At 39.4% G+C, this 24592-nt stretch overlaps 1 protein-coding gene across 8 annotated transcripts in view; it reads right to left on the reverse strand.

The window, feature by feature from the left end:
* CPEB2 (cytoplasmic polyadenylation element binding protein 2) overlaps window positions 1-24592 on the reverse strand; it is an 85642-nt gene that overhangs the window by 15770 nt on the left and 45280 nt on the right. For 4 of the 8 annotated variants that reach the window (XM_043514139.1, XM_043514137.1, XM_043514138.1 and 1 more), the window contains 6 exons: window positions 20090-20260; window positions 17593-17682; window positions 6274-6392; window positions 5853-5967; window positions 3878-4059; window positions 1338-1385 (listed from right to left, as the gene is read on the reverse strand). In XM_043514139.1, the coding sequence (XP_043370074.1) occupies window positions 1338-1385; window positions 3878-4059; window positions 5853-5967; window positions 6274-6392; window positions 17593-17682; window positions 20090-20260 (725 nt within the window). The remainder of the gene's footprint in view (window positions 1-1337; window positions 1386-3877; window positions 4060-5852; window positions 5968-6273; window positions 6393-17592; window positions 17683-20089; window positions 20261-24592) is intronic. The other 4 variants (XM_038398346.2, XM_038398345.2, XM_038398343.2 and 1 more) reach the window with 1 other exon arrangement.

The raw sequence follows: 24592 nt of genomic DNA on the forward strand, positions 1-24592 counted from the left end.
CACAACAACAATCAAAGTGAAACTGACTAGGAAACAAAATAGAAATTAATATATTCTCTTCTTATTGATCCAGAAGACTAAAATGCAAAAACCAAACAAGCGTTTAATAGGTAAATTCAAGGTTCCAATTATTCAGAGACTAAATTGCAGTAAGTAATATATAAAATGGAATTTAGGAGGACTAACAGATTTTGAAGAGGAAATAGCTGAAATATAAAAAAATCCCAAGAGATTTTTCAAGTATATCAGAAGCATAAAGCCGGCACACAAATCAGTGGATCTTCTGTATCGCCAAGGAACAAAGGAGGCAATTAGAAGAAGATAAGAATATTGCTGACAAGCTAAATTTCTCTGCATCAGTTTTCACCTCAGAAGATGTTAGGAAGATAACTACACCAGAACTCATCTTTTTTTTTTTTGGAAATAAAAGATACTATCAGACATTGAGAAGTCAGAAGAAGAGGTGTCGAAACAAGCGGATAATCTAAAAAGCAGTAAGTCACTATGTCAGGATGGTATACATCCAAGAGTACTGAAAAAGCTCAAGGATAAAGTGGCTGAGCTGCTAGCAAAGAACATGCATTCTTCTCATTAAAGGTAGGCTTAAGGACTGAAGGGTAGCAAAAATTGTACCAATACATAAAAAAGGTTCCAGGGTGATCCAGGTACAGACCAGTAAGCCTTACTTCTCTACCGTGTAAATTCATTGAAATTACAATTAAAACCAGAATAATAAAACACCTGGAAGATCACATATATAATATGATATAGTCTAACCAGCATGGTTTCTGCAAAGAGAAATAATGTCTCACTAATCTATTAGAATTCTTTGAATGGATCAATATAGTAATAGATAAAGAAGAAACTGCTGAAAATTTAGACAATCAAAAAGGTTCCTCACAAAAGGCTACTAAAGAAGCTAAGCAGCCATGGAATATAAGGGAGCGTAGTGTCTTGGATTGAAAACTGGCTAAAAAAATAAGGAACAAAGAATAGAAATAAATGGTAAATTATCATCATCATGGCGAAAGGCTAATAGAGGGTGCCTTAGGGTTCCATACTAGGAACGTTCTTTAATATTTTTTAATGATGTGGCTAAGCAGAGAAGTAGCAAAATTTGCAGATGAGAAAGTTATTTAAGTTAGTCAAATCCAAAGAATAATGTGAGGAACTTCAGAGGGACCTAACCAAACTAGGTGAATGGGTAACACAATGGCAGACAAAGTTTATTTACAAAGGTAAATAAATGCAAAGAAAACGCATAGTGGAAGGAAAAATTTGAATTATGCATCCACCTTACAGGGTTGTAAATTACTTTAACAACTCAGTAAAGGTACCTGGGCATCATTGTGACAGATCAATGAAGACTTCTGTGCATGACACAGCCGCAGTCACAAAAGCAAACAAGGTGTTAGGATGCATAAAGAACAGGATGAAGAATACAAAAAATATTATAGTACCATTTTATAAATCAATGCTGTACTCCTCATCTGGAATACTGAGTGGGATATCCACCTCAAAAAGTGTATAGCAGAATTAGAGAGGATTCAGAGAAAGGAAATTAAAATGTTAGGAGCATAGAAAAATTCGGGATTGTTTACCTTAGAAAGTCAAGGAATAAAAAAGGACCCAAAATAAAAGTACATGAAAGAAAGAATGTATAGGGAAGATAGATTGGTGCTTTGGTTCTCCCTGGCTCACAACACAAGAACCGGGTGACACTCAATGAAACTGAAAAGCAGTAAATTCAAGATTGGTAAAAGGAAATACTTTTTCCACTCATGGCGCAATTCCACTGTGGAATTAGACTACCACAGTATGTCACGGAAGGGGAGAACTTAGAGGGCATGGACATTTATACGGATATCAGTTATCGCAAGCAAAGTTTTGGAACACATACACACGCACTCTCTCTTCAATGCCTAGAACCATCTCTATTGGGGATTAGGACGAGAACTTCATGTGGGATTCTCGCATCTTCCTTTGAAGCATTTAGCACTGGCCATTACGGGAGACCAGATACTAGACTAGATGGACCATTGGTCTGGTCCAGTAGAGCCATTCAGATATTCCTGTTTCAATTTCCCAGTAACACAGCTAAGGAATATTTAAACAGGATTCATAATCTGACAATAGGCCTTCAATGTTCCTTTAGAAAAGTTAAATGACTATTATTTATCACCATGGCATGATAAATTTACTGTCTAACCATTTATGGCCAGCATCACCATAATATCAGAGTTCCTCATAATTATTCATGTATTTATCCTCACAACACCCTTGTGGGGTAGAGAAGTGCTATTATTCCCATTTTGGGGATAGGAACTGAGGCAGATACAGATTAAGTGACTTGTCCAAGATCACAAAGGATATCTGTGGCAGAGCAGGAATTGAACCCTGGACTTGAGTCTCAGCCCACAACCCGAACCACAAGGCTATCCTTCTTCCCACATAAATACCTATTAGCCAAAGGACTAAAAACCTATTAGCGAGAGACAGATATGGAAGATGAGAAGGGGAGGTCTCACCAATAAAATTAATGCCTTCATGAAAAGTCCAGTCCACTCTCTTGCCCCACACACAGAATTGCTGGGAAGGAGGATTCAGTCACAGGACCCTTCCTGAGGGCGTCAACTTCTACTTCATCCTCTAGTTAATAGATGTATGAAAAATGTGAAGCTATTCCTCAGTTTTCTCTGTTTGCTTAAAGTAGTGGTTCTCAAACTTTTGTATTGGTGACCCCTTTCACATAGCAAGCCTCGAGTGCGACCTTATAAATTAAAACTAAATTAAAAATACTTGAATATATTTAACACCATTATAAATGCTGGATGCAAAGCGAGGTTTGGGGTGGAGGCCGACAGCTTGCAACCCCCCATGTAATAACCTCGCAACCCCGAGTGGTCCCGACCCCCAGTTTGAGAATCCCTGGCTTAAAGGAATAAGGCATTCCCTCTCCCCACAACAGCCAGGAGGTTCTAATGAGTGGTACTATTTTTCTCCCAGTCTTTGGCTTGCTATAAGGGAGAGGGAATCTCCTCTACTCTAACCTTCCTCCTCTTTACCCAGATTCCTTTTTGGAAACACCCTCTCCGTGATAAAGCTCCAACAACACTACCAATAGTTTTCCAAAGCAGCAACATATTGTACTTAAACTGACATCGTTTATGTCAGTTTCCTTGCTGCCCACATGCTTCTAAATAGCAGTAACGAAACTGACCGATCTTATCAGTATCAAATTTGATTTTTGCTTTGGGAAGCTATGAGCAGCCGTGGATACACAGGAATTGTCCATCTGCAAACTCAGGAAGACAGCACTTCACCAGTGCACATTTATAAAGCTCTCTCTACAATGTTAAGAGTTGGCAATATCTGATTTTGGGTGTCCAGCTTGAGGTCCATTGGGCAGATTTTCACAAGTTTTGAGCACCTACAACCAATGGAAACTGCAGATACTAAGCTGCTCTGAAAAATCAAACCTAAGGAGTCTCAGTTTAAAAAAAGTGTCAGAATGGTAGAAGATTCCATCACAGTGCTGGTTTACTTTGAATAAAAGGAAGAAAAACTAAGTGTATATTTCAAGCCCTTTGACCTTGATGTCAAAAAAGGAGCTATGTCTCTAGAAGAAGAATATATGGTATAGAGTAAGTCATAAGAACAAATTGCTGCTTTGCTGAATATATATTGCACATTAAGGTTTTAAATTTCTAGAACTTCAGCAGTTACATGACTATTAAAAAAAAATAACTAAGAAGTTAGTATCAAAGCCAAACCAAATGCAACTTCAGTGAATTCTGTGACGTGTGCTTTATACCTTGCCACTAATCTGCAGAGACACGTAATAAATGTTTTAAACAACTAATTCTGTACAACTTACTCGTTTATCGATATCGCCATGCTGAAGTTGAACAAACCGAGCACTGATAGCAGCAATATAACTCTGCTGATTGGAAAATGCAACACGCCCAGCACCTTTGGGGTATTTGAGCTCAGGGTCAGTATCAATTCCTGCATAACAAACTCCACCATAGAGACGGTCCATTATCATTGCCAATTCCACTATGGAGGAACAAAAGAATACAACAGTATTTTAAAATAAGCAATGTAAATGCTATCAAATGTATTTTTATTTGAAAAATAGAAAAGAAAAATTAGTCATTATGTCATATGTACTGTAAAATACAAACCAATAATCTAGGACGTATATATGGAATATTTCATAATACTTAAAATATCAATTTTCACAGCAGTGGCCACATCCCTCTCAAGTGACTTTATAAAGTCAAAACTCAGTAGAGCCATGAGTCACTGCAGCCCTGCGTGTCCTGGGGCTGAACTCCAAGAGGATTTCCTTCATGGGATGTGAAAGAGGATTTTTGGTCAGACTCAGGGGCTGATGAATGCATGGACTGTGAACTGGGTAGAATTCCTAAAAAAACCTTATGTACATGTTGTAGCAGACCACATTATTTGGCTGTATAAATGCTCCATATCCTGGCTCCATTTGGTATAGGGACTTCTATTCTTCAAACCCCTATACAAAGCCTGCTTATATGGACTTTGTGAGTGGCAACAGAATTTCATAAGAATTAATTTCAAGTGTACAAATCAGATATTTTGGCAAACCATTCACAGCAGTTAAATGTCCAGTTGAGTTACTGCAGGTGATTTAATCTGTATATATTGAAATTTTACTTTTAGGACATACTTGATGCACATGGAAATAGGATATGAAGCTGTCAGCTGATGGTGCTGTTGAATAATAATGTTTATTTAAAATAAACACGTCTGTTGGCAAATACAGTAAAGTGAGCTAAAAAAGTCTTACTATTTTACTGAAGACAAGATAGTCATCACATTAATGTCACAGAAGCTCAGTTTCAGCAGATATTATTAATATGACAAGCATTAGAGTGTTTGTTTAGTTTACTCAAACAACGAACTTTGACCAAGTAACTAGAAGCATTTCGACTGAAGTGATGAAAAAGAACCACAGCACTGTTTGGAAGAAGAAAAAGGCCATACTATATTTTTGCTGCAGTGACAACAAGCATAGTATTTATATTACGGCAAAAGAATTTTTTTGCAAATGAAAAAATTCCATGAGGCCAGGAAATTCTAGGCCCAAGAAGATTTTTTACACCCAGATCTTAGATTGTCACTTTTTTGGCTCTCAGTTTCCTGATGGATTAGTGGAGGTCTTGTGCCTTCCTTCTGACTGCTGTTCTTTCTGTGATGGAGTTATGCTACATTACAAGTTCTGTTATCTTAAGTGGCACTCCTGCAGTCCCTCTAGTAGGTGCTGGGATTTCTAGCACATTGCACTATGATTCCATTTCATACAAATTGTTGACTGGGATGGATGCCATGGGATGCTCTAATAGACTACTAGTAAGACTGGTACAGCAGTAGTAAAATTCTGAGCAAGTTCAAGTGCAGTAATGGGGGCATGGACTCTCCAACCTACACTTTATATATACATATACATATACATATACATATACACACACACACACACACACACAAAAAATCAACCTTTGAGTGATAAATTTTATATTAAAACTTTGCCAAGTAATATCAAGGAACTTCCTATTGCTTTAACTTGGATACAACCATGAAGTTCTTTATGAGTTCTGATTTTAAGTAGATATAAAATGATGAGTAGTATTTTGTGGCCAAAGCCCACCTGGAGAATTTACAGGCGAGTGTGTGTAAATACAGATCTTTCACATATAGTCTACCATCCAAATATTCTTGTGTATAAATCTTATGCAATATGTAGCATTCAATTTATTACAGACAATAGTATACATTTAAAAATTGCCACATTACAATACCAGTTTTATACTTACCAGCTCTTAATGGCCTAGGGACGCCTCCAACGAAAATTGTTTTTCGAGGATCAAGAGGCTGCGAACCATCCATCACAAAGTCACTATCACTTAAGTTCCAGGGACGAATCTGAACCTATTTAATAAAAAAAGAAAATTGCATGCTACTTTAAGTCTCATCACATTACGGTTTTAGCATGTTCATCAGTCTATATAAACTGTCAGCTAGTCACAGTCTCATTAACTGAACATGTATAGTTGCTCTGTTTTAATCCTATTAATTCAAGATACTCTGGTTTTTCAAGTCATTCAGTTGTCCCAGATATTGAACTCTGACAATGGTAGTTTGCTTTTGATTATTTTCACCATCATCATCATCATCTCAGGAGCAGCTTTAGACAGATTGCAGCTATAGCCTGGAGGCCATCTACTATTTACTTACTGGCTTGTCCTTGATAGTAGGACTGGAAACACAGAGATAGAGCTTTCCATCTTCTTCAATGCAGGCATCAATCAGTGCCTGAACAGAGCTCTCCTCTTGGAAAAGGAGGAACGCATATCCTGAAGCAACAACAACAAAAAATTAGCTGAAAGTGTGCAATTTTTTCTCCTATGTTCTTCACAAAAAGTTTCTTCTCCATGTGAACATATTTATTTGCAAAGCAAGATTCAATGTCAAACATCTTCATCTATGTAAATAACCTCCATGCCAATTACTTTAATGTCAACCTGAAATCTCTGTAACAAAATTCTTCATCAATAGCTCAATCCTTAGTGTTCTTCTAAGAGAGACTATCAATCACAAACTGCAAAGTTTAAGATGACATTTTACTTAAGACCCAAAACCACATTTCACTGCTAGCAGTAGACATTATATGATGAAAATCTGATTTGGCACAAAAATCTCAATCAATCAATCTCAATCTCAATTCAAGAGATCAGAGCAAAGTACTCTGTTGCATAAAAGTGACCTACCAAGCCTCCCAAACACTATACAAATAGGCATTTAAATGCATAATTAATGCTATGGGGGGAGGGGAAGCCACTAGAAAAGCATTTTAATGGTTCTGGTTTAACAGCTATTTTTTTTTTTTTTTTTTTTTTTTTTTTTAAACTGGAGCAACTCCAAGTTAGGGTTTTGTTCTAAAATATATTTAGAAACACAAATTTCTAGTTTTTCCTCTGAAGTAGAGTTTTTCTCTGAAATAAGTTAAGAATTTAGTATGAAAATTTTAGTTCGTTTTTATGCCATAAATTTTCTATGCAGTTTTAGTTTACTTTCACTCTGTAAATTTTTAAACAGGATCTCTTTGAAAATGGGCTCTGGCTGAAATATTTCCTTCTCAGTTCTCCTATTCCCTGTTGAGCGATACTTCTTTTTTAAAAAACATTTTTTTTTACATAAAACTTGATAGAGAAGTGGATCCTGTGTAAATCAGGTGCAACCAGAAAAGATTTTCTTTTTATAAAAGTGACAGGATTCAAGATTATTGGTAATCATGTAACAATTGACAATTTATGCGCTGTGCACACAAACAGTTGACTGTTGGCCTGAGCACATAGAAACTGGACTGTATGACAGGCTAGGTTCACACAAACTTCCTTGCTTGCCTGCTTGGGGAACAGGTGCACATAATCCTGCTTGACTGGGTGGGTGAGAAGCTTGGTGCTTTAGGGGCGCATGCACACACGCACGGAGTCTGATTATTTGGGGGAGAACTAGGTGCTCAGGGTTGATTGAGGGGACTTAGGTGAATGTAAAATCTTCTTTATAGGTGCTACTTTTCTGTAATACTTTATCCTACAACAGAGAAGGAGAGTTCAAAAAGACTGCTGCTGATGGATAAAATATTCTGTCAGCAACTGCACTTCTACCTATGACAGGTGTGCACTACCCTCTTACAGAATTGTAGAAATGTAGGGCTGGAAGGGTCCTCAAATGGTCATCTAGTCCTTCCCCCACCGAGACAGGACCATGTATATCTCTAGACCATCCTTATCAGGTGTTTGTTTATCCTATTCTTAAAAACCTCCAGTGACCTGGATTCCAAACCTCCCTTGGAAGCCTATTACAGAATAACTTTTATCGTTAGAATGTTTTTTTTCTGAATATCTAACCTAAATCTCCCTTGTTGCCGATTAAGCCAATTATTTCTTTTCCTACCTTCAGTGTATATGAGGAACAACTGATCACCTTCCTCTTTATAACAGCCCTTAACATATTTGAAGACTGTTTTCTGGTGTTCCACTCAGTCTTCTTTTTTCAAGATAAAAACCATACTCAATTTTTTTTTAACCTTTCCTCATATGTCAAGTATTCTAAGCCTTTTATCATTTTTGTAGCTCTTCCCTGGACTATCCAATTTTGTCCCCATTTTTCTTACAGTGTGGCATCCAAAACTGGACACAGTATTCCAACTGAGGCCTCACCAGTGCCAAGTAGAACAGGACCAATTATCGCCTGTGTCTTACATGTGATGCTCCTGAATGATATTTGCTTTTTTGCAAACTGCATCACATTGTTGGCTCATATTCCATTTGTGATCCACTATAACCTCCAGATTCTTTTCTGTGTTACTACTCCCTAGCCAATTATTCCTTCATAAATATAGTACTTTGCACTGGTCTTTACTGAATTTCATCTTGTTGATTACAGACCAGTCCTCCAATTTGTCAAGGTATTTTGAATTTTGTCCTCCAAAGTGTTTGCAACACCTCCCAGCTTCATGTCATCTGCAGTTTATAAGCATAATCTCCACTCCAGTATCCAAGTAGTTAATGAAAATATTGACTAGTATTGAACCCAGGACAGAGCCCTATGGGACTCTATTGGATATGCCCTCCTAATTTGACTGAAAACTATTTATAACTAGTGTGAGTATGGTTTTTCAGCCAGTTGTGCACCTGCCTTATAGTAATTTCAATGAGACAGATTTCCCTGTGACAATATCACACAGGACTGTGTCAAAAGCCTTACTAAAAATCCAGATAATATGTCTCCTGCTTCCCCCTCCTCCATACACTACCACAGTAACCATGTCAAAGAAAGAAATTAGGTTGGTCTGGCATGATTTGGTTCTTGACAAATCCATATTGGCTATTACTTATCACCCTATTATTCTCCAAGTGATAATAAACTGATGGAACAAATTTAACAAAATTATCTTTCCAGGTATCAAAATTAGGCTCACTGGTCTGTAATTCCCTGGGTCCTCTTTTTCCCCCCTTTAAAGATAGGTACTATGTTTACGCTTTTCCAGGCCTCTGTGACATCACCCAGCCTCCGTGAGTCCTCAAAGATAATTGTTAATGGTTTCACAATTGCTTCAGCTAATTTCTTAAGTGCCCTAGGGTGAATTTCATCAGGTCCTGCTGAATTGAATACATTTAACTTACCTAACTATTCTTTACACTGTTCTTTCCCTATTCTGGCTCGTGTTCCTTCTCTCTTTTTGTTAATATATCTGGTTCTGGTTGCAATGAACCTTGTCAGTGAAGTCTGAAGCAAAACAGGCATTATACACTTCAGCCTTCTTGATGTAATCTATTATTAGCTCTCCTTCCCTGTTAAGTAGAGGACCTATACTTCATCTTTCTCATTCTCCTAATGTATTTATAGAGCCTCTTTGTCCCTTGTAGGTATTACTCATTTTGTGTAATTAGCCTTTTTCATTGCGTCTCAGTAAGCTTTCTTTATTCTTTTGTACTCATCCTTAGCAATTTGTCCATGTTTCCACTTTCTGTTGGATTTATTTTTTTAATTTCAGGACATTCACAAGCTTCTAATGCAGCCATATTGGTGTCGTGCTAGGCTTCCTATGATCTAACCTTCCCTCCCAAACCAGAAGAGGCATATTTCCCATCCTGGCACATTTCTTGACACTAGGACCCTGGTTTAAGACTAACAGGGCTCCAAAAAGAACTAGATAAACTCATGGAGGATAGGTCCATCAATGGCTATTAGTCAAGATGGGCAGGAATAGTGTCCCTGGCCTCTGTTTGCCAGAAGCTGGAAATGGACAACAGAGGACGGATCACTTGATTAACTGTTCTGTTTATTCCCCCTGGGGCACCCGGCACTGGCCACTGTCGAAAGACAGACTACTGGGCTAGATGGACCTTTGGTCTGATCCAGTATGGCCTTTCTTATGTTCTTACGTTAAGAGGTAAATTTAGCTTATCAAAAATTTAAGTTGGGAATAACTGGATATTTGGGAGCTAAAGAAGATTTGAAGTGTTGGTTCCTTTAAATAGGCCCTGTAGTTCTTTCCATACAAATTTAATCTTTTCTTCCTGACCTTAGGTTGGCTACAAATACTTGCATAGTTTTTGACCTAACCCCCCAAAGTATTCCTGTTTGTATTCAAGAAATTCAAGCTGATATAATAATATAGATATTAGATAAGAGTTACAAATGAAACAAAAAAGTTTAGATGCATTTGAGGCTTTATTCCCTCCAACCGGAAACAAACAACCTTTTATATTCCTCTGTTTAATGGATTCCTTTTGAGCAGTGAGGATTTTTGGTAACTAGGTTGCCATGCACCACTGAGATAAATGGTGATGATTGTTTAGAGAGGGCTTGATATACTCTCTTCTATACAAAACACTTGACTTTTTTCTGTTTGGCATCAAACTGTAAACAAGATAGAACACACAGTGACACGCAACCCTGCCTATATTGAGATGCCTCATATGGCTTGACATGCCTTCAGTGCAAGGTATTTTTGAACTTCATTTGAATGACAACGGACCCAGAATCTTCACGTCAGCCTGCGTGACTTGAACATGGGTACTGTTTCATAAATAAAGATATCTGCCAACTAAAGCACAATAGGAGCTCTTGGTGAATAAATATAGGATAGCAGGAAAGCAAATTCCCATTATATAGCAGTTAATAGATCACTTACCCTTATTTTAATAGGGGCGATCTCTCTACTTCAAAGAAGCCTAGGTATTCCTAGACATGCTGAGACTTGGCCTAATCATCTGAGGTGCTGAATGCCTACTATTAAATGCTGAATGACATCAACTCTTATTGATGCAACTGGGAGTAAAGGGTGCTCAGCATCTCTCAGTAGGCACTCAGCACTTTGAAGAATGAGGGCTTTAGTGTACTCTCTTCAAGCAAGGAAATCTTTGCTATAGAACTTGGCCTTCATAAGGCTTTCTTTAAACAGAGAGCTTGGAAGGAAAGAAGGAAACATAACTTGGAAAATTAAATAGGACTCCAATGCTGACAAGCTGGACTTCATTATCACAGAGACTAACAACTTAATCGGCCCAGGTTCAAACAGCTTAAAATATCCATCACCACTCTCTCATAAGAGTGAATAAACAATCATACATAATTAAATTAATCCTATCAAAGGTTATTTGAAATTTAGAGTCGACAAACAGAAAGCTAATGTATGCTAGGACTACAATTTTGTCTCCAAGTAAAGCTAACCAAACTGTAGTTGCTCCAAGGATTCCCCTAAACTCTGAAGGGTGGATCCACAGATATTTCCCTTTGAAGAACTATGTTGTTTATAAAGCTTGGGTCAGATAAAGCTTTAACAGCAACATTCATCATTTACCTAGTAGTAATTTATAGGCAAATAAAACCATAGAAACCACCTGCAGGTACCCTCTGCCCCCATCACACTGCAACCCTAATCCTGGCCCGGTGTGAAGGGAAGGCCCTACTGTGTGCGGCTAGAGAGCAAGCCCATCCCACACTCGCAGTGCAGCAACCCTTCATGTCCTGTGGGGCTGGGCCCAGCTCCGGGCATTGTGACTTAGAGTGTGCAGTCACAATACCACTCAGGTTTGGCCCAGCTGCCCCTCCACCATCATGGATGGGTGCCTGAGCCAAATTTGAGGGAGTGGCTTTGTGGCCTGGCACAAGGGACTGCAGTGCCACTCAGGTTTGGCCTGGCTGCCCCTCTGTCATGATAAAGGGGCACCTGGGACAAATCTGGGTTGTATTGTAACCCCATTCACTAGATCACAATGCCATTCTCTCAAATTTTCCCAACCACCCCTCCATTGTGATTTCTGTGAGTGTGACTGCAACCATGGACCCCAGCTAAAACCACCACTGGATCAGACAATAGACCCTCAGCATTACGAACACTAGAGTTACGATCTTATTGGTCAATGAAATTAATGGGTAGCAGGTTTAACACAAATGAAAGGAAGTTCTTCTTCACTCAGCACAGTGTCAACTTGTGAAACTCCTTGCCTGAGGAGGTTGTGAAGGCTAGGACTATAACAGGGTTTAAAAGAGAACTGGATAAATTCATGGAGGTTAAGTCCATTAATGGCTATTAGCCAGGATGGGCAAGGAATGGTGTCCCTAGCCTCTGTTTGTCAGAGGGTGGAGATGGATGGCAGGAGAGAGATATTAGATCATTACCTGTTCACACCCTCTGGGGCACCTCGCACTGGCCACTGTTGGCAGACAAGATACTGGGCTGGATGGACCTTTGGTCTGACCCAGTATGGCCATTCTTATGTTCTTAACCACACACCTCATTTGGAGCTGGAAATATACAATCAGGCAGCAGCAGAGACCCAACCCCTGCCCCCAAAAAAGAACCCAGCCAAAAAACAAAAAAAACCCCAAACCAACACCCTCCCCCAAGTACAGTACTGCGTTAAACAAACAAACTACTAAAAAAAAAAATAAAGGGAAAGTTAAAAAAAAGATTTGACAAGGTAAGGAAACTGTTTCGGTCCTTGTTTCATTACAATTATGATGGTTAAAAGCAGCTTTTTTCTTTTGCATGGTAAAGTTTCAAAGCAGTATTAAATCAATGTTCAGTTGTAAACTTTTGAAACAACCACCATGACGTTTTGTTCATAGACTCATAGAAGATTAGGGTTGGAAGAGACTTCAGGAGGTCATTAGTCCTCAAAGCAGGACCAACTCCAACTAAATCATTCCAGCCAAGGCTTTGTCAAGCTGGGCCTTAAAAACCTCCACCACCTCTTTAGTTACCCATTTCAGTGCTTCACCACCCTCCTAGTGAAATAGTTTTTCCTAATATCCAACCTAGACCTCCCCAACTGCAACTTAAGACCATTGTTCCCTATTCTGTCACCTGCCACCACTGAAAACAGCCTAGCCCATCCTCTTTGGAACCTCCCTTCAGGTAGGCTGCTACCAAATGAAGGCTGCTATCAAATCCCCCCTCACTCTTCTGCATACTAAATAAGCCCAGTTTCCTCAGCCTCTCCTCATAAATCATGTGCCTCAACCCCCTAATCATTTTCGTTGCCCTCCGCTGGACTCTCTCCTATTTGTCCACATCCTTTCTGTAGTGCAGGGGACCCCAAAACTGGGCACAATACTCCAGATGTGGCCTCACCAGCACCAAATAGAGAGGAATAATCTCTTCCCTCGATCTGCTGACAACTCTCCTACTAATGCAGCCCAATATGCCGTAAGCCTTCTTGGCAACAAGGGCACACTGTTGACCCATATCCAACTTCTCGTACACTGTAATCCCCAGGTCCTTTTCTGCAGAACTGCCACTTAGCCATTCGATCCCCAGCCTGTAGCAGTGCATGGGATTCTTCCGTCCTAAGTGCAGGACTCTGCACTTGTCCTTGTTGAACCTCATCAGATTTGTTTTGGCCCAACCCTCCAATTTGTCTAGGTCATTCTGAACCCTATCCCTACCCTCCAACATATCTACCACTCCCCACAGTTTAGTGTCATCCACGAACTTGCTGATGATGCAATCCATCACATCATCCAGATCATTAATGAAGACGTTGAACAAAACTGGCCCCAGAACCAACCCCTGGGGCAGTCCACTTGATACCGGCTGCCAACTAGACATCAGGTCTTTGAGCACTACCTGCTGAGCCCAATGATCTAGCCAGCTTTCTATCCACCTCATGGTCCATTAATCCAAATCCATACTACTGTAGCAAAGCTTTTGATACCGTCTCCCACAGTATTCTTGCCAGCAAGTTAAAGTCAAGGTATATCATGTCCACTGCTTTCCCCATATCCACAGAGCCAGTTATCTCATCAAAGAAGGCAATCTGGTAGATCAGACATGACTTGCCCTTGGTGAATCCATGTTGACTGTTCCTGATCACTGTCCTCTCCCCCAAGTGCTTCAAAATGGATTCCTTGAGGATCTGCTCCATGTTTTTTCCAGGGACTGAGGTGAGGCTGACTGGTCTGTAGTGCCCTGGATTCTCCTTCTTCCCTTTTTTAAAGATGGGCACCATATTTGCCTTTTTCCAATCATCTGAGACCTCCCCCATTCGCCACAAGTTTTCAGAGGTAATGGCCAATGGCTCTGCAATCACATCAGCCAACTCCCTTGGATGCATTGCATCCGGCCCATGGACTTGTGCATGTCCAGCTTTTCTAAATAGTCCTTAACCTGTTCTTTCACCACTGAGGGCTGTTCACCTCCTCCCCATACTGTGCTGCCCAGTGCAGCAGTCTGGGAGCTGACTTTGTCTGTGAAGACTGAGGCAAAAAAAACATTGAGTAACTTCAGCTTTTTCTACATCATCTGTCACTAGGTTGCCTCTCCCATTCAGGAAGGGTCCCACACTTTCCCTGACCACCTTCTTAATATACCTGTAGAAAAGCCCTTCTTGTTACCCTTCACATCCCTTGCTAGCAGGAGTTATGAACATTTCAGAGTTACGAACAACCTCCATTCCTGAAGTGTTTGTAACTCTGGTTCTCCGGTATAGTATTTAGCTTATATTTAATGGTTTAGATAACTTAGCAAGCACACGTGGGTGAGAAAACTGACAGGGGTGAATAAATACACCTATCGTACTTAAGACACATCTCTACTGAAATTACACCACCCAGTAGCCAAAGGGCCTACCTGTTCTACAAAATCTGCCGTGTTGAAGGAACCAGTTATAACAATGGTGCCCAAACATAGTTTAAAAATGCATTTCTAGACAGGACTGAACTATTTTATCAAACTGTGTACAGCACTGAACCTTACAGGGCTGTAGAATGATTGGTAATGTGGTTTGGTTCTGTCTACATCGACAAGACTAGACTACATTTTAAGTGTGCTGGAGTATTAACATGTTGCAAATTTCTTCCAGAACCCAGAAGGCACATCAATACTAAATTCTGCAGTAAGGTTCCCTGAATTCTGTGGCAACACAATACCGAGTACTGCAGTAAACAGAAAGTTACACAGAAACCTTAATAGGTGGAAAAACAGTCAGACAAGTGTTATTAAATATCAAATGAGTAATATATGTACCATTTACCTATCTAGAGTTTGAGCACCCAGTATCATCGTATCCAAGCGATTCCCAAGTTAATTAGGTAAATATATTGAGGTCCTAATGGACTTCATGCAATTTTCTCCTCTTCTATCTTCTCTGAATATAGGAAGCCCTGGTTGGGTTAATGGTGTGTGTGTGTGTGTGTGTGTGTGTGTGTGTGTGTGTGTGTGTGTGTGTGTGTGTGTGTGTGTGTGTGTGTGTGTGTGTGTGTGTGTTGCAAATAGTCCAGTTATGGTGAAAAAACTTCACTGAATGCATATATGACTTAAAGGTGTTTAGACTCTGAGTTAGGCCAACCTCCTCTGGAGGATCATTCTAGAGATAATTCCCTTCAGTTGAGAATGCTTTGCATCTCCAGCTCTTATATGCCTTCTCATGGGCATTGCCCCAAATAGCCACAGCTGTCTTGGTGGGTTGTGAATGGAGATGCAGTTTTCAATGTAGCTGTTACCTGATATGATAGTGGCTTTGTATACCAAGACAGAAAAAAAAAATATCAAGGCCAAGATCTGTTTACCTTGGATATTATATGGGGAAAAAAAATCCCCACAGTATTTGAGTGCTTCCCAAGTAAAGTTCAGATTCCTAGTGGATTTCAGGAGGCTTCTGCTTTTCTCCTTTGGTGGAGGAAGTTCTTCTTGGGATAAATTCCTTCCTTTATTTCTTTGTGCCAGCAGAGGCAGGCTGGGAGCCAGTGTAGGAATCAGAGTACAAGAGTGATGTGCTAACCAATGCCTCTCCCAAGAAGGAGATGGGTAACTGCATTCTGTGCAAGCTGGAATCTTTGCATGGTTTTCCTAGTTGGATCAGATTTTTATATTGTGTGCATCTACAGACAGACAGACAGACAGACAGACACACACAAAACCTTATATTCTGGATTACTCATCCACCACTTCAAGCTAATGCAAAATGTCCAGTTAGCTGTAGAATTCATTGTGTGGGTGCTGATGAACTCAAAGAGCCATGCTGCAAAATATAGACTCTATATATTGTACGCTAAATTAACCCTCAAAATAAATTTGTAGCATTACATCCATAATCTTGGCCATGTTATTGAGTATCATCCAAACCACAATTTGGATATTTGGTAGCGATAATGAATACAAATATCATTGTATTAGCTCTAAAACAAATGAGGAGGCATTGCTTGAATAGGATGCTTGTAATATAAAGCTGAGAGAAGCCCGTCTGTGTTTAGCTTATTCAATGGGATCACATGCAAATAGTAAAAGCATGCACTTTGAAATACCTGTTCTCAGCCTATAAATATACTTAAAATCTATGTTCTAAAATCTGAATAGATTTAGAAGTGAGAGTTAAGTTTTTTTTTCCCCCCTCAGCCCTTCAGAGTTATAATGCTCTGACTTGCACTAAAGCAGTCTTTTGATTGTGCATTATCTGGTTTGCCATGAAGTTTTCTCTCTCTTAATTTTGAAAGGTTTGAGTCTAGTTTGCCAATACAATACAAAATGCACACACAGGCATTAATCTTAAACATATACCCACTTGAAAATTTCAAGTTGAGAAACTAAGAAAAACACACTAAGGCCATATCTACACTACAGGCGCTATAGCTATGTTGCTGTAGCACCAATGTGTAGCACTTCCTATAGTGATGGAAGCAGTTTTTTCTGTCACTGGAGTTAATCCACCTCCCTGAAGAGCGGTAGCTAGCTTGACAGAAGCATTCTTCTGTTGACCTAGCTGTGTCTATACTGGGGTTAGGCTGGGATAGCTACAGTGCTCAATGGTGTGAATTTTTCACCCCCCCCCCCCGTGTGCTGTACCTATATCAACTTAAGAAAGTTAAGTGTAGACCAGGGATAACTAACGAATTTGTTACATGCAAAGATAAACCCTAGAGGCCATGCCCTGCAACATGACTGCAGTGCACTGAGCTGCTATTTGGGAGAGCCAGATATAAAAGTTACTTCAGAAGTCCTGAACTGAACTGATAAAGAACAGGAACCAGCAGTGAGGCAACACCCTCAGTTTCTAGTTTTGGTATGAAAAGGAGCCGTGTCTGCACCCCTACTTATACAGCAGCATTAATTGTTAAGCATCTAAGGGCCTGTCTACACTGCCCTGCAGTTCAGACTAGGAGTGTGTGAATAGCAGTCTGTATGAAAGTGTTGTGCTGTAAGTCCCCCATGTGGATGCTGCGGGCACAAACTAAAAGATTTCTACTTCACCTTAACATAGTCCTGTTTGAAGAGGACTATGTCAATGCAAGGAACCTTACAGTTTGTGCCTGTGGTGTCCACCAAGGGGAGTTAGAGCACAGCACTTTGGTGTGCACTGCTATTTACACCCCCATAATCCAAGCTGTAGAGCAGTGTAGACACAACCTAAAAGACTGCAAAATTAAACCCTTCAGAAGAGAAAAAGGCATGAAGAGGTTAAATAGTGTCCAAGATTAAGAAGGTTTACACAATCGGAACAAAAAAAACAAAAACAAAAAGAGAAAGATTTCTCATTGTATTACCTTTAGGTGGAAAGTAGGACTTGCTTTCTGCTTTGTGAGGCCAGTCTACTACCAGAGGCCCGAATCGTCTGAAGCTAGCAGTAATTTCATCTAAAAAAAACCCAAACAAACCAGGTACAGTAGTTGCAATTAAAATAGATGACAGTTCAAGAGAGGAGTGAAAAACCACTGTCAAGCAAATGAAGAGCTGATGCTTTATTCCTTTCTTACATATAAATGGACAGTTTCTTGCAAAACATAATATATAAAATAAACATGACATAAAAATATAAAGATAAGTCCCTAAAATTGGAAAAATTTACAAAGCATGCCTCAAGTCATGTTTAGACCTAATTTTATAGTTTAATCAAATTTCTTTGCATCATTTAATAAAAGGAATATTTTAGAGCAATATGGATGGCTACAGGGTATCAGTAATTTTAATTTTCTCTGACTCGAAGTCATGGTCCAAGGTGTTTAATGTTCAATGACCTGTAGTCCAGATCCTAGTGGGTAGATGTCCACATCATAAAAACCACCACAACTACTGGCACTTTTATTAGCAGACTCAGCAGAAGCTAAGTGCAGAATAGGCATGGAGACTAACCTGCCTTTTCATACTTACAAGTGGTCCCTCCATAACAGTGGACAGACCTGTCTCTCCCCCCACCTCATCAATATATTGGCAAAGAGTTAGGTGCTGCAGGCCATTCTACAACACGCTGCAGAACTTTGGTATTGCTTCCTACCCCAGTAATGCCTTCCCATCTGCCATTGCCCTTAAAGGGCTTACACAAGAGGGCAGTAAAAAAAATAAGGGCGACAGTCTTTAATAGGCACACAACGGGATTGTTTGGCCTACAGTTTCTGAATCTCCTTGTCAGCATATCAACAGGAAGAAGAGGAAAAAGGATATTTCGGTGTGGCCTTATTTAGGATTGTATACAAAGCTTGACAAATGAATAACCCCAACAGAAGTTTTGAATCTTGCTTTAGTTAATTGTTTATTTGTGTGTGTGAGAGTGCGAGTAAGAGAAAGAGTGAAAGATTATTCATAAACCTTAACAGATTTAAAACAATTTTGTACCAGTACTGGTGGATGGTCCAAAAGTATTACAGGGGGCAACGCAGAAGCAATTTCCCCCTCCCTCAGCAAATCATCATCTCAGACATCTCCAAACTCATTTTGTTTGTTTGTGATCCAATCTATGATTTAATTTTAACCTAGTCAATAGACATTTGTATACATTACAAAACAAAGTCAATAAGAGCTAAATTGGGCATATCTGCTCAGGAGAATCTCAGTACCAGAATAGTAGGAGTACCACAGATCAGGACTAAGGTACATTAGTGAAGCTGTTCCAAATACAACAGAAAACAATTCATTTTATATTCAACATATTAGAACGTGTTCTGTCAAATCACTTGCTATCTGCACTGGAAAAGTCACTTTGCTTTTCTGTGCCTCAGTTTCCCTACAGATACAAGTGGATAACTCCTATCTTTAGAAAACTTTTAAGATGCTTGGTTCAAAAGTACTATATAAAAGTGTAAAGTACAATTATTAAATTTTGATTTATTCTAGTAGAACAATGAGTGTGAACAAATGTATATACTATTATACATTTAGCCATAGCTCAAACTTTGGACTTGACAGCCTTTTTTAATTGGAAAAAATGGACTCCTGTAACCAGAGTTCTTTCCCATTCACTATAAGAATATGTTATTTACCTTTTAGCTGGAAAGCCACTAGAGATGGGCAGAAGAGACCTACCTAATTTGGAATATATCATTCAGATGAACAGCCTACCCTCTAACAAGAAACCCAACCCCTGGTGTGGAACATGAACTACACAACCTACAGGACCAAAAGCACGAGGGGAAACAATCATATCAACACCAAAACTTCTGGATGGCACCTACTCAAACTACACTTCATGATATCAGGAAAGACACACTTTGGTTATTTTAATAGCATGTTGCTTTGTATGCCATGTAGGGAGGTGGGCCAGAGAGCAAGAACTGAAGTTAAAGAAGTCAAAGTAAAAAAATTACAAGGTTACCACCAATATCATGAGTCTGAGGTACAGAAGTTCATTCTGATAGTAACTTGACAGGCCAATTGAGTAACATACTATGCTGAACTATCATTCTGATTAATTCAGGTGAAGATACAATAATAGAAACACTGAGCAGCTACGACAAGTTGACTCAAGAAAAAAAAAAAGTTCTCTGCCTTCAACATGTACATAAGATTTACACCTTAGCATTATTGCTTTTATTCTCTGAAAACAATGTATATAATTTTCATAAAGAAATATCATTTAAAGGCAGGTCACATTCAGGACCTAAGTCAGCATAAGAAGTGCAATTCTGACTGAAGTCAATTAGAATTGTGCCTACTTATACCAGGATCTATTTGGTCCTGTGTGTAACTTCAATTCATTCATCTAACTTTAAAGAGAATAAGTGGCCTTTCTTCCCGCCCCAGACCAAATTCTATTCAGTTTCAGCTCACCTTCATCAATATCTGGCGGAAGGCCACCAACAAATACTTTCCGAGAGAAACGTTCTATCCGTTCTCCATTCTGATGAGCTGAATAGCACGCAGGTGAATTCAAGACACCAACTTGATCACTGTGGCCATCGTCCAGCAAACCATCATCTATTGGGAAGAGGGAAGAACGACCTAAAAACACAAGAAGAATGAATATTAAAAGAATAATTTTGTAGTTGGTTATGATCTTCATGTAACCCAAGGAAAAGGGGAAAAACAATGTGGAAGGCAAAAAAAATATTAGCATAAAGAAAAAACAAAATGAGAAAGGAAATTCAGAATCACCAGATGCCATGCTTATAGATAGAACATTTAATTATTACATTACATTTTTTAATTTCTTTACTCATTAAATCATTGACAGTAAATCATTAGTTTTTAAATAAAGTATCTTCTTTATTAAGTGACCATGTTAAGACTTAAAAAGAATATGCAAGCTAAAATTCTCTTAGATGACAAATCTGAGGAACTATCCCAGACTGAGCAATGAATAGAGGCATTTTTGAACAAATTAATAAACTAACCAGTAATAAGTCACCAGAATCAGATGATATTCACCCAACAGTTCTGAAGGAACTCAGACATGAAACTGCAGAATTATTAACTGTGGTATGTAATCTATTGCTTAAATCAGCTTCTGTACCAGATGACAAGAGGAGAGCTAATGTGACACCAATTTTTAAAAGAGGCTCCAAAAGGTGATCCTGGAAACTACAGGCCAGTAAGCATAACTTCAGTACCAGGCAAACTGGTTGAAACTATAGCAAAGAACAGAATTATCAGATGCATAGATGAACATGATTTGTTGGAGAAGAGTCAACACAGCTTTTGTGAAGAGAAATCATGCCTTACCAATCTATTAGAATTATTTGAAGGTGGTCAACAAACATGTGGATGGGGTGATCTAGTGGATATAGCATACTTGGACTTTCAGAAAGCTTTTGACAAGGTCCCTCACCAAAGGCTCTTAAGCAAAGTAAGCAGTCACAGAAGAAGAGAGAAGGTCTTCTCATGGATCAGTAACTTGTTAAGAGATAGGAAACAAAAGGCAGGAATAAATGGTCAGTTTTCAAAAACAGAGGTAAAGAATGGTGTTCCCCAAGGATCTGTACTGGGAACAGTGCTATTCAACATACTCATAAAATGACCTAGAAAAAGGAGGCAAAACTGTGAGGTGGCAAAGTTTGCAGAGGATACAAAATTATTTTAGATAGTTAAGTCCAAAGCGGACTGCAAAGAATTACAAAGGAATCTCACAAAACCGGGTGACTGGGCAACAAAACGGCAGATGAAATTCATTACTTTGCTTTTATCAACGTTGTACATTGGAAAACATAATCCCAACTAGACATACAAAATTATGGGGTCTAAATTAGCTATTATCACAGAAGAAAGATACCTTGGAGTCATTGATAGTTCTTTGAAAATGTCTGCTCAATTTGCTGTGGCAGTCAAAAAAGCTAAAAACTTTAGGAACCATTAGAAAAGGGATAGATAAGACTACAGTAAATATTGTAATGCCACTATATAAATTCCTGGCATGCCCACACCTTGAATATTACAAGCAGTTCTGGTCACCCCATCTCAAAAAAAAAAAAAAGATATATTAAAAGTGTAAAAAGGAACAGAGAAGGACAACAAAAATGATTAAGGCTATGGAAGAGCTTACATATGAAGAGATATTAAAAAACTGGGACTGTTCAACTTGGAAGAGAGACAACTAAGGGGGGGAAGATATGATAGAGGTCTATAAAATGATGAATGGTGTGGAGAAAATGAATAAGGAAATATTATTTACCCCTTCATATAACAGAAGAACCCTGGGTCACCCAATTAAATTAATAGGCAGCAGGTTTAAACACACAAAAGGAAGTACTTCTTCACACAATGCACAGGTCAACCCATGAAACTCGTTGCCAGGGGAAGTCGAAGGCCAAAACTATAACTGGGTTCAAAACAGAATTAGATAACCATTGATGGACCTATCATCCATGAACTTATTAGCCAAGATGGTCAGGGATGAACCCCATGCTCTGGGTGTCCCTAAGCCTCTGACTGCCAGATACTAGGACTGGACGATAGAAAGATCAATTATCAAGTGATCCATTCTCTGTTCATTCCCTTTGAAGCATCTGGCATTGGCAGCTGTTGGCATACAGGATAATGGGCTAGATGGACCATTGTTCTGACCCAGTATGGCCATTCTTATGTTCTCATGTATCACTGGCTCATCTTCAAGTTGTGGTGATAGGGTCTATCCAGTGAATGAATACGTTGTGCATTACAATTGCTTATAGTTTGATTAGGCTGAGGGAGAAGAAAAAAAAAAATGTATGCTCAGTAACAAATTTTTAAAATACAAAACATCATTTTTGAAAAAATAAAATGATGCTGGTGAACTGGGCATAGGTTTCAATTCTAAGAAAGCAGAATGATTTTGTAATTAGCATGTATAAAACAACTCCTGACAAATTATCTAGGAAGTCATCAATCATATCTATCCTACTTGTTATCAGTGCTCAAAGTATACTGTAGGGTTTGGGAATAGCTGAAACCTCTGAAAGTTCCTGACAAAGTTATTTTGAGGAGTAAGAGAGAGAGGTTTCAGAGTCAACACCTCATGAGGACAAATGGAGGCAGGGATTTCAAGGTAATGCAACTCCACTCTCCTTCCCTATAAAGCATACTCAAACAGAATGGATGCCTCTTCCACCATTAGGCTAGAAATGCAGCCATATAATAAGAATGCTGCTACAAAGTGATCAGGAAGAATAAAGGAGGAGGGAGAGGAAGAGGGAGGAAGCAAACAAGGGATGATTCCTTCTATTAAGTTTCAGAGAACTCCTCAGCATCAACTCAACTTCTCAGACTGTGCACTAAGGCCAGGATTTCTCTCTTACACAACCTGAAGACATGAACTACCAGCATAGAGATTTATATTTTATTCCTATTCAGAAAGTTTTCTTTGCAGTGATAAAGGCCAGAAATTTTCTTTTTTGTAAAATGAAAGCTTAACTTTAGGGTAAGTCCTAAGTTTCTCAGAAGTTTCCTACTTTGCTACTGGTGAGTGGATTTGTCAAGCCCTGCATAAAAGTATTGCTTGATCACTCTTTTTCAATTTCATTTTTATAATTCTCATTTATTTAAAATAAATTTTTTGGAACAAGGAAGTGACAACTTTATGGAAAGCAAGTTCCTCCTTCACCTTAAAAGCCCCTTTGCAGAGGTTCAACAGATATACAAGGATCCCATACTCAATGGATTTGGAGGGGCAACAGCCAGTTCTGCCAGATTTTCCCACTCCAAAGCCACAGGCTGGAGAAGAACACAATACTGCACATGGAAGTCTGTAGAAACTAAACTGCTGCCCACACTGCAATTTGGAACCTTCAACCTTAAGAAGTCTGGCTGTTAGTAATGGCCCTTTCAGCATAACTAGGGCCCTACCAAATTCACAGCCATGAAAAGAAGTGTGTCTCGGACTGTGAAATCTGGTCTTGTGTGCTTTTACCCTATACAGATTTCATGGGGGAAACCAGTGTTTCTCAAACTGGGGGTCCTGACCCAAAAAGTGGTGGTGGTGCGGGGGCGGGGAGTTGCAAGGTTATTTTAGGGGATTGCAGTATTGCAACCCTTACTTCCGTGCTGCCTTCAGAGCTGGGGAGCCGGAGGCTGTTGGCCGGGCACCCTGCTCTGAAGGCGCCACTCCGCCAGCAGCAGCACAGAAGTAAGGGTGGCAATTCCATACCATGCCATCCTTACTTCTGTGCTGCTGCTGGCAGTGGCTCTGCATTTAGAGGTGAGCTCCTGGCCAGCAGCCGCTGCTCTGTGGCCGCACAGCTCTGAAGGCAGCGCTGCCACCAGAAGCAGTGCAAAAGTAAGGGTAGCAGTACCGCAACCCCCCTACAATAACCTTGTGACCCCCTCAACTCCTTTTTGGGTCAGGACCCCTACAATTACAACACCATGAAATTTCATAATTAAATATCTGAAATCATGGAATTTATGATTTTTAAAATACGATGGCCATGAAATTGACCAAAATGGATATTGAATTTGGTAGGGCCCCAAGCATAATTCTTGGAGGAGTTCAGGGACCACCGGGGACTGGTGAGGCCAAGCAACCACGTAGAAGCCATTCCTCTCAAGAGGATCACTCAAAAGCCAGAGGATTATAGGGAATCTGGATTTGGGAGAGGTGGCTGAGGAACCCCATTATTTGTCTCATGGTGCTTAGAAGCCCCAATCAGGAATCAGAGCCATATTATGAAAGGCACTGCATGCATACATAACAAATAGATGATACTTGCCCCCCAAATAGATTATAATCTAAGTATAAAAAGAGATACCAGCAGATACAACAAAGACAAAGGGAGCATAAGGTAGCACAGACTATTAAGGTAAATATATTTAGCAGCAGTCACAGCACACTACTGGCTTAGCTACTGTTGAACATTATGCTGG

Source organism: Dermochelys coriacea, chromosome 4, assembly GCF_009764565.3.
Source record: "Dermochelys coriacea isolate rDerCor1 chromosome 4, rDerCor1.pri.v4, whole genome shotgun sequence".
Classification (NCBI taxonomy): Eukaryota; Metazoa; Chordata; order Testudines; family Dermochelyidae; genus Dermochelys; species Dermochelys coriacea.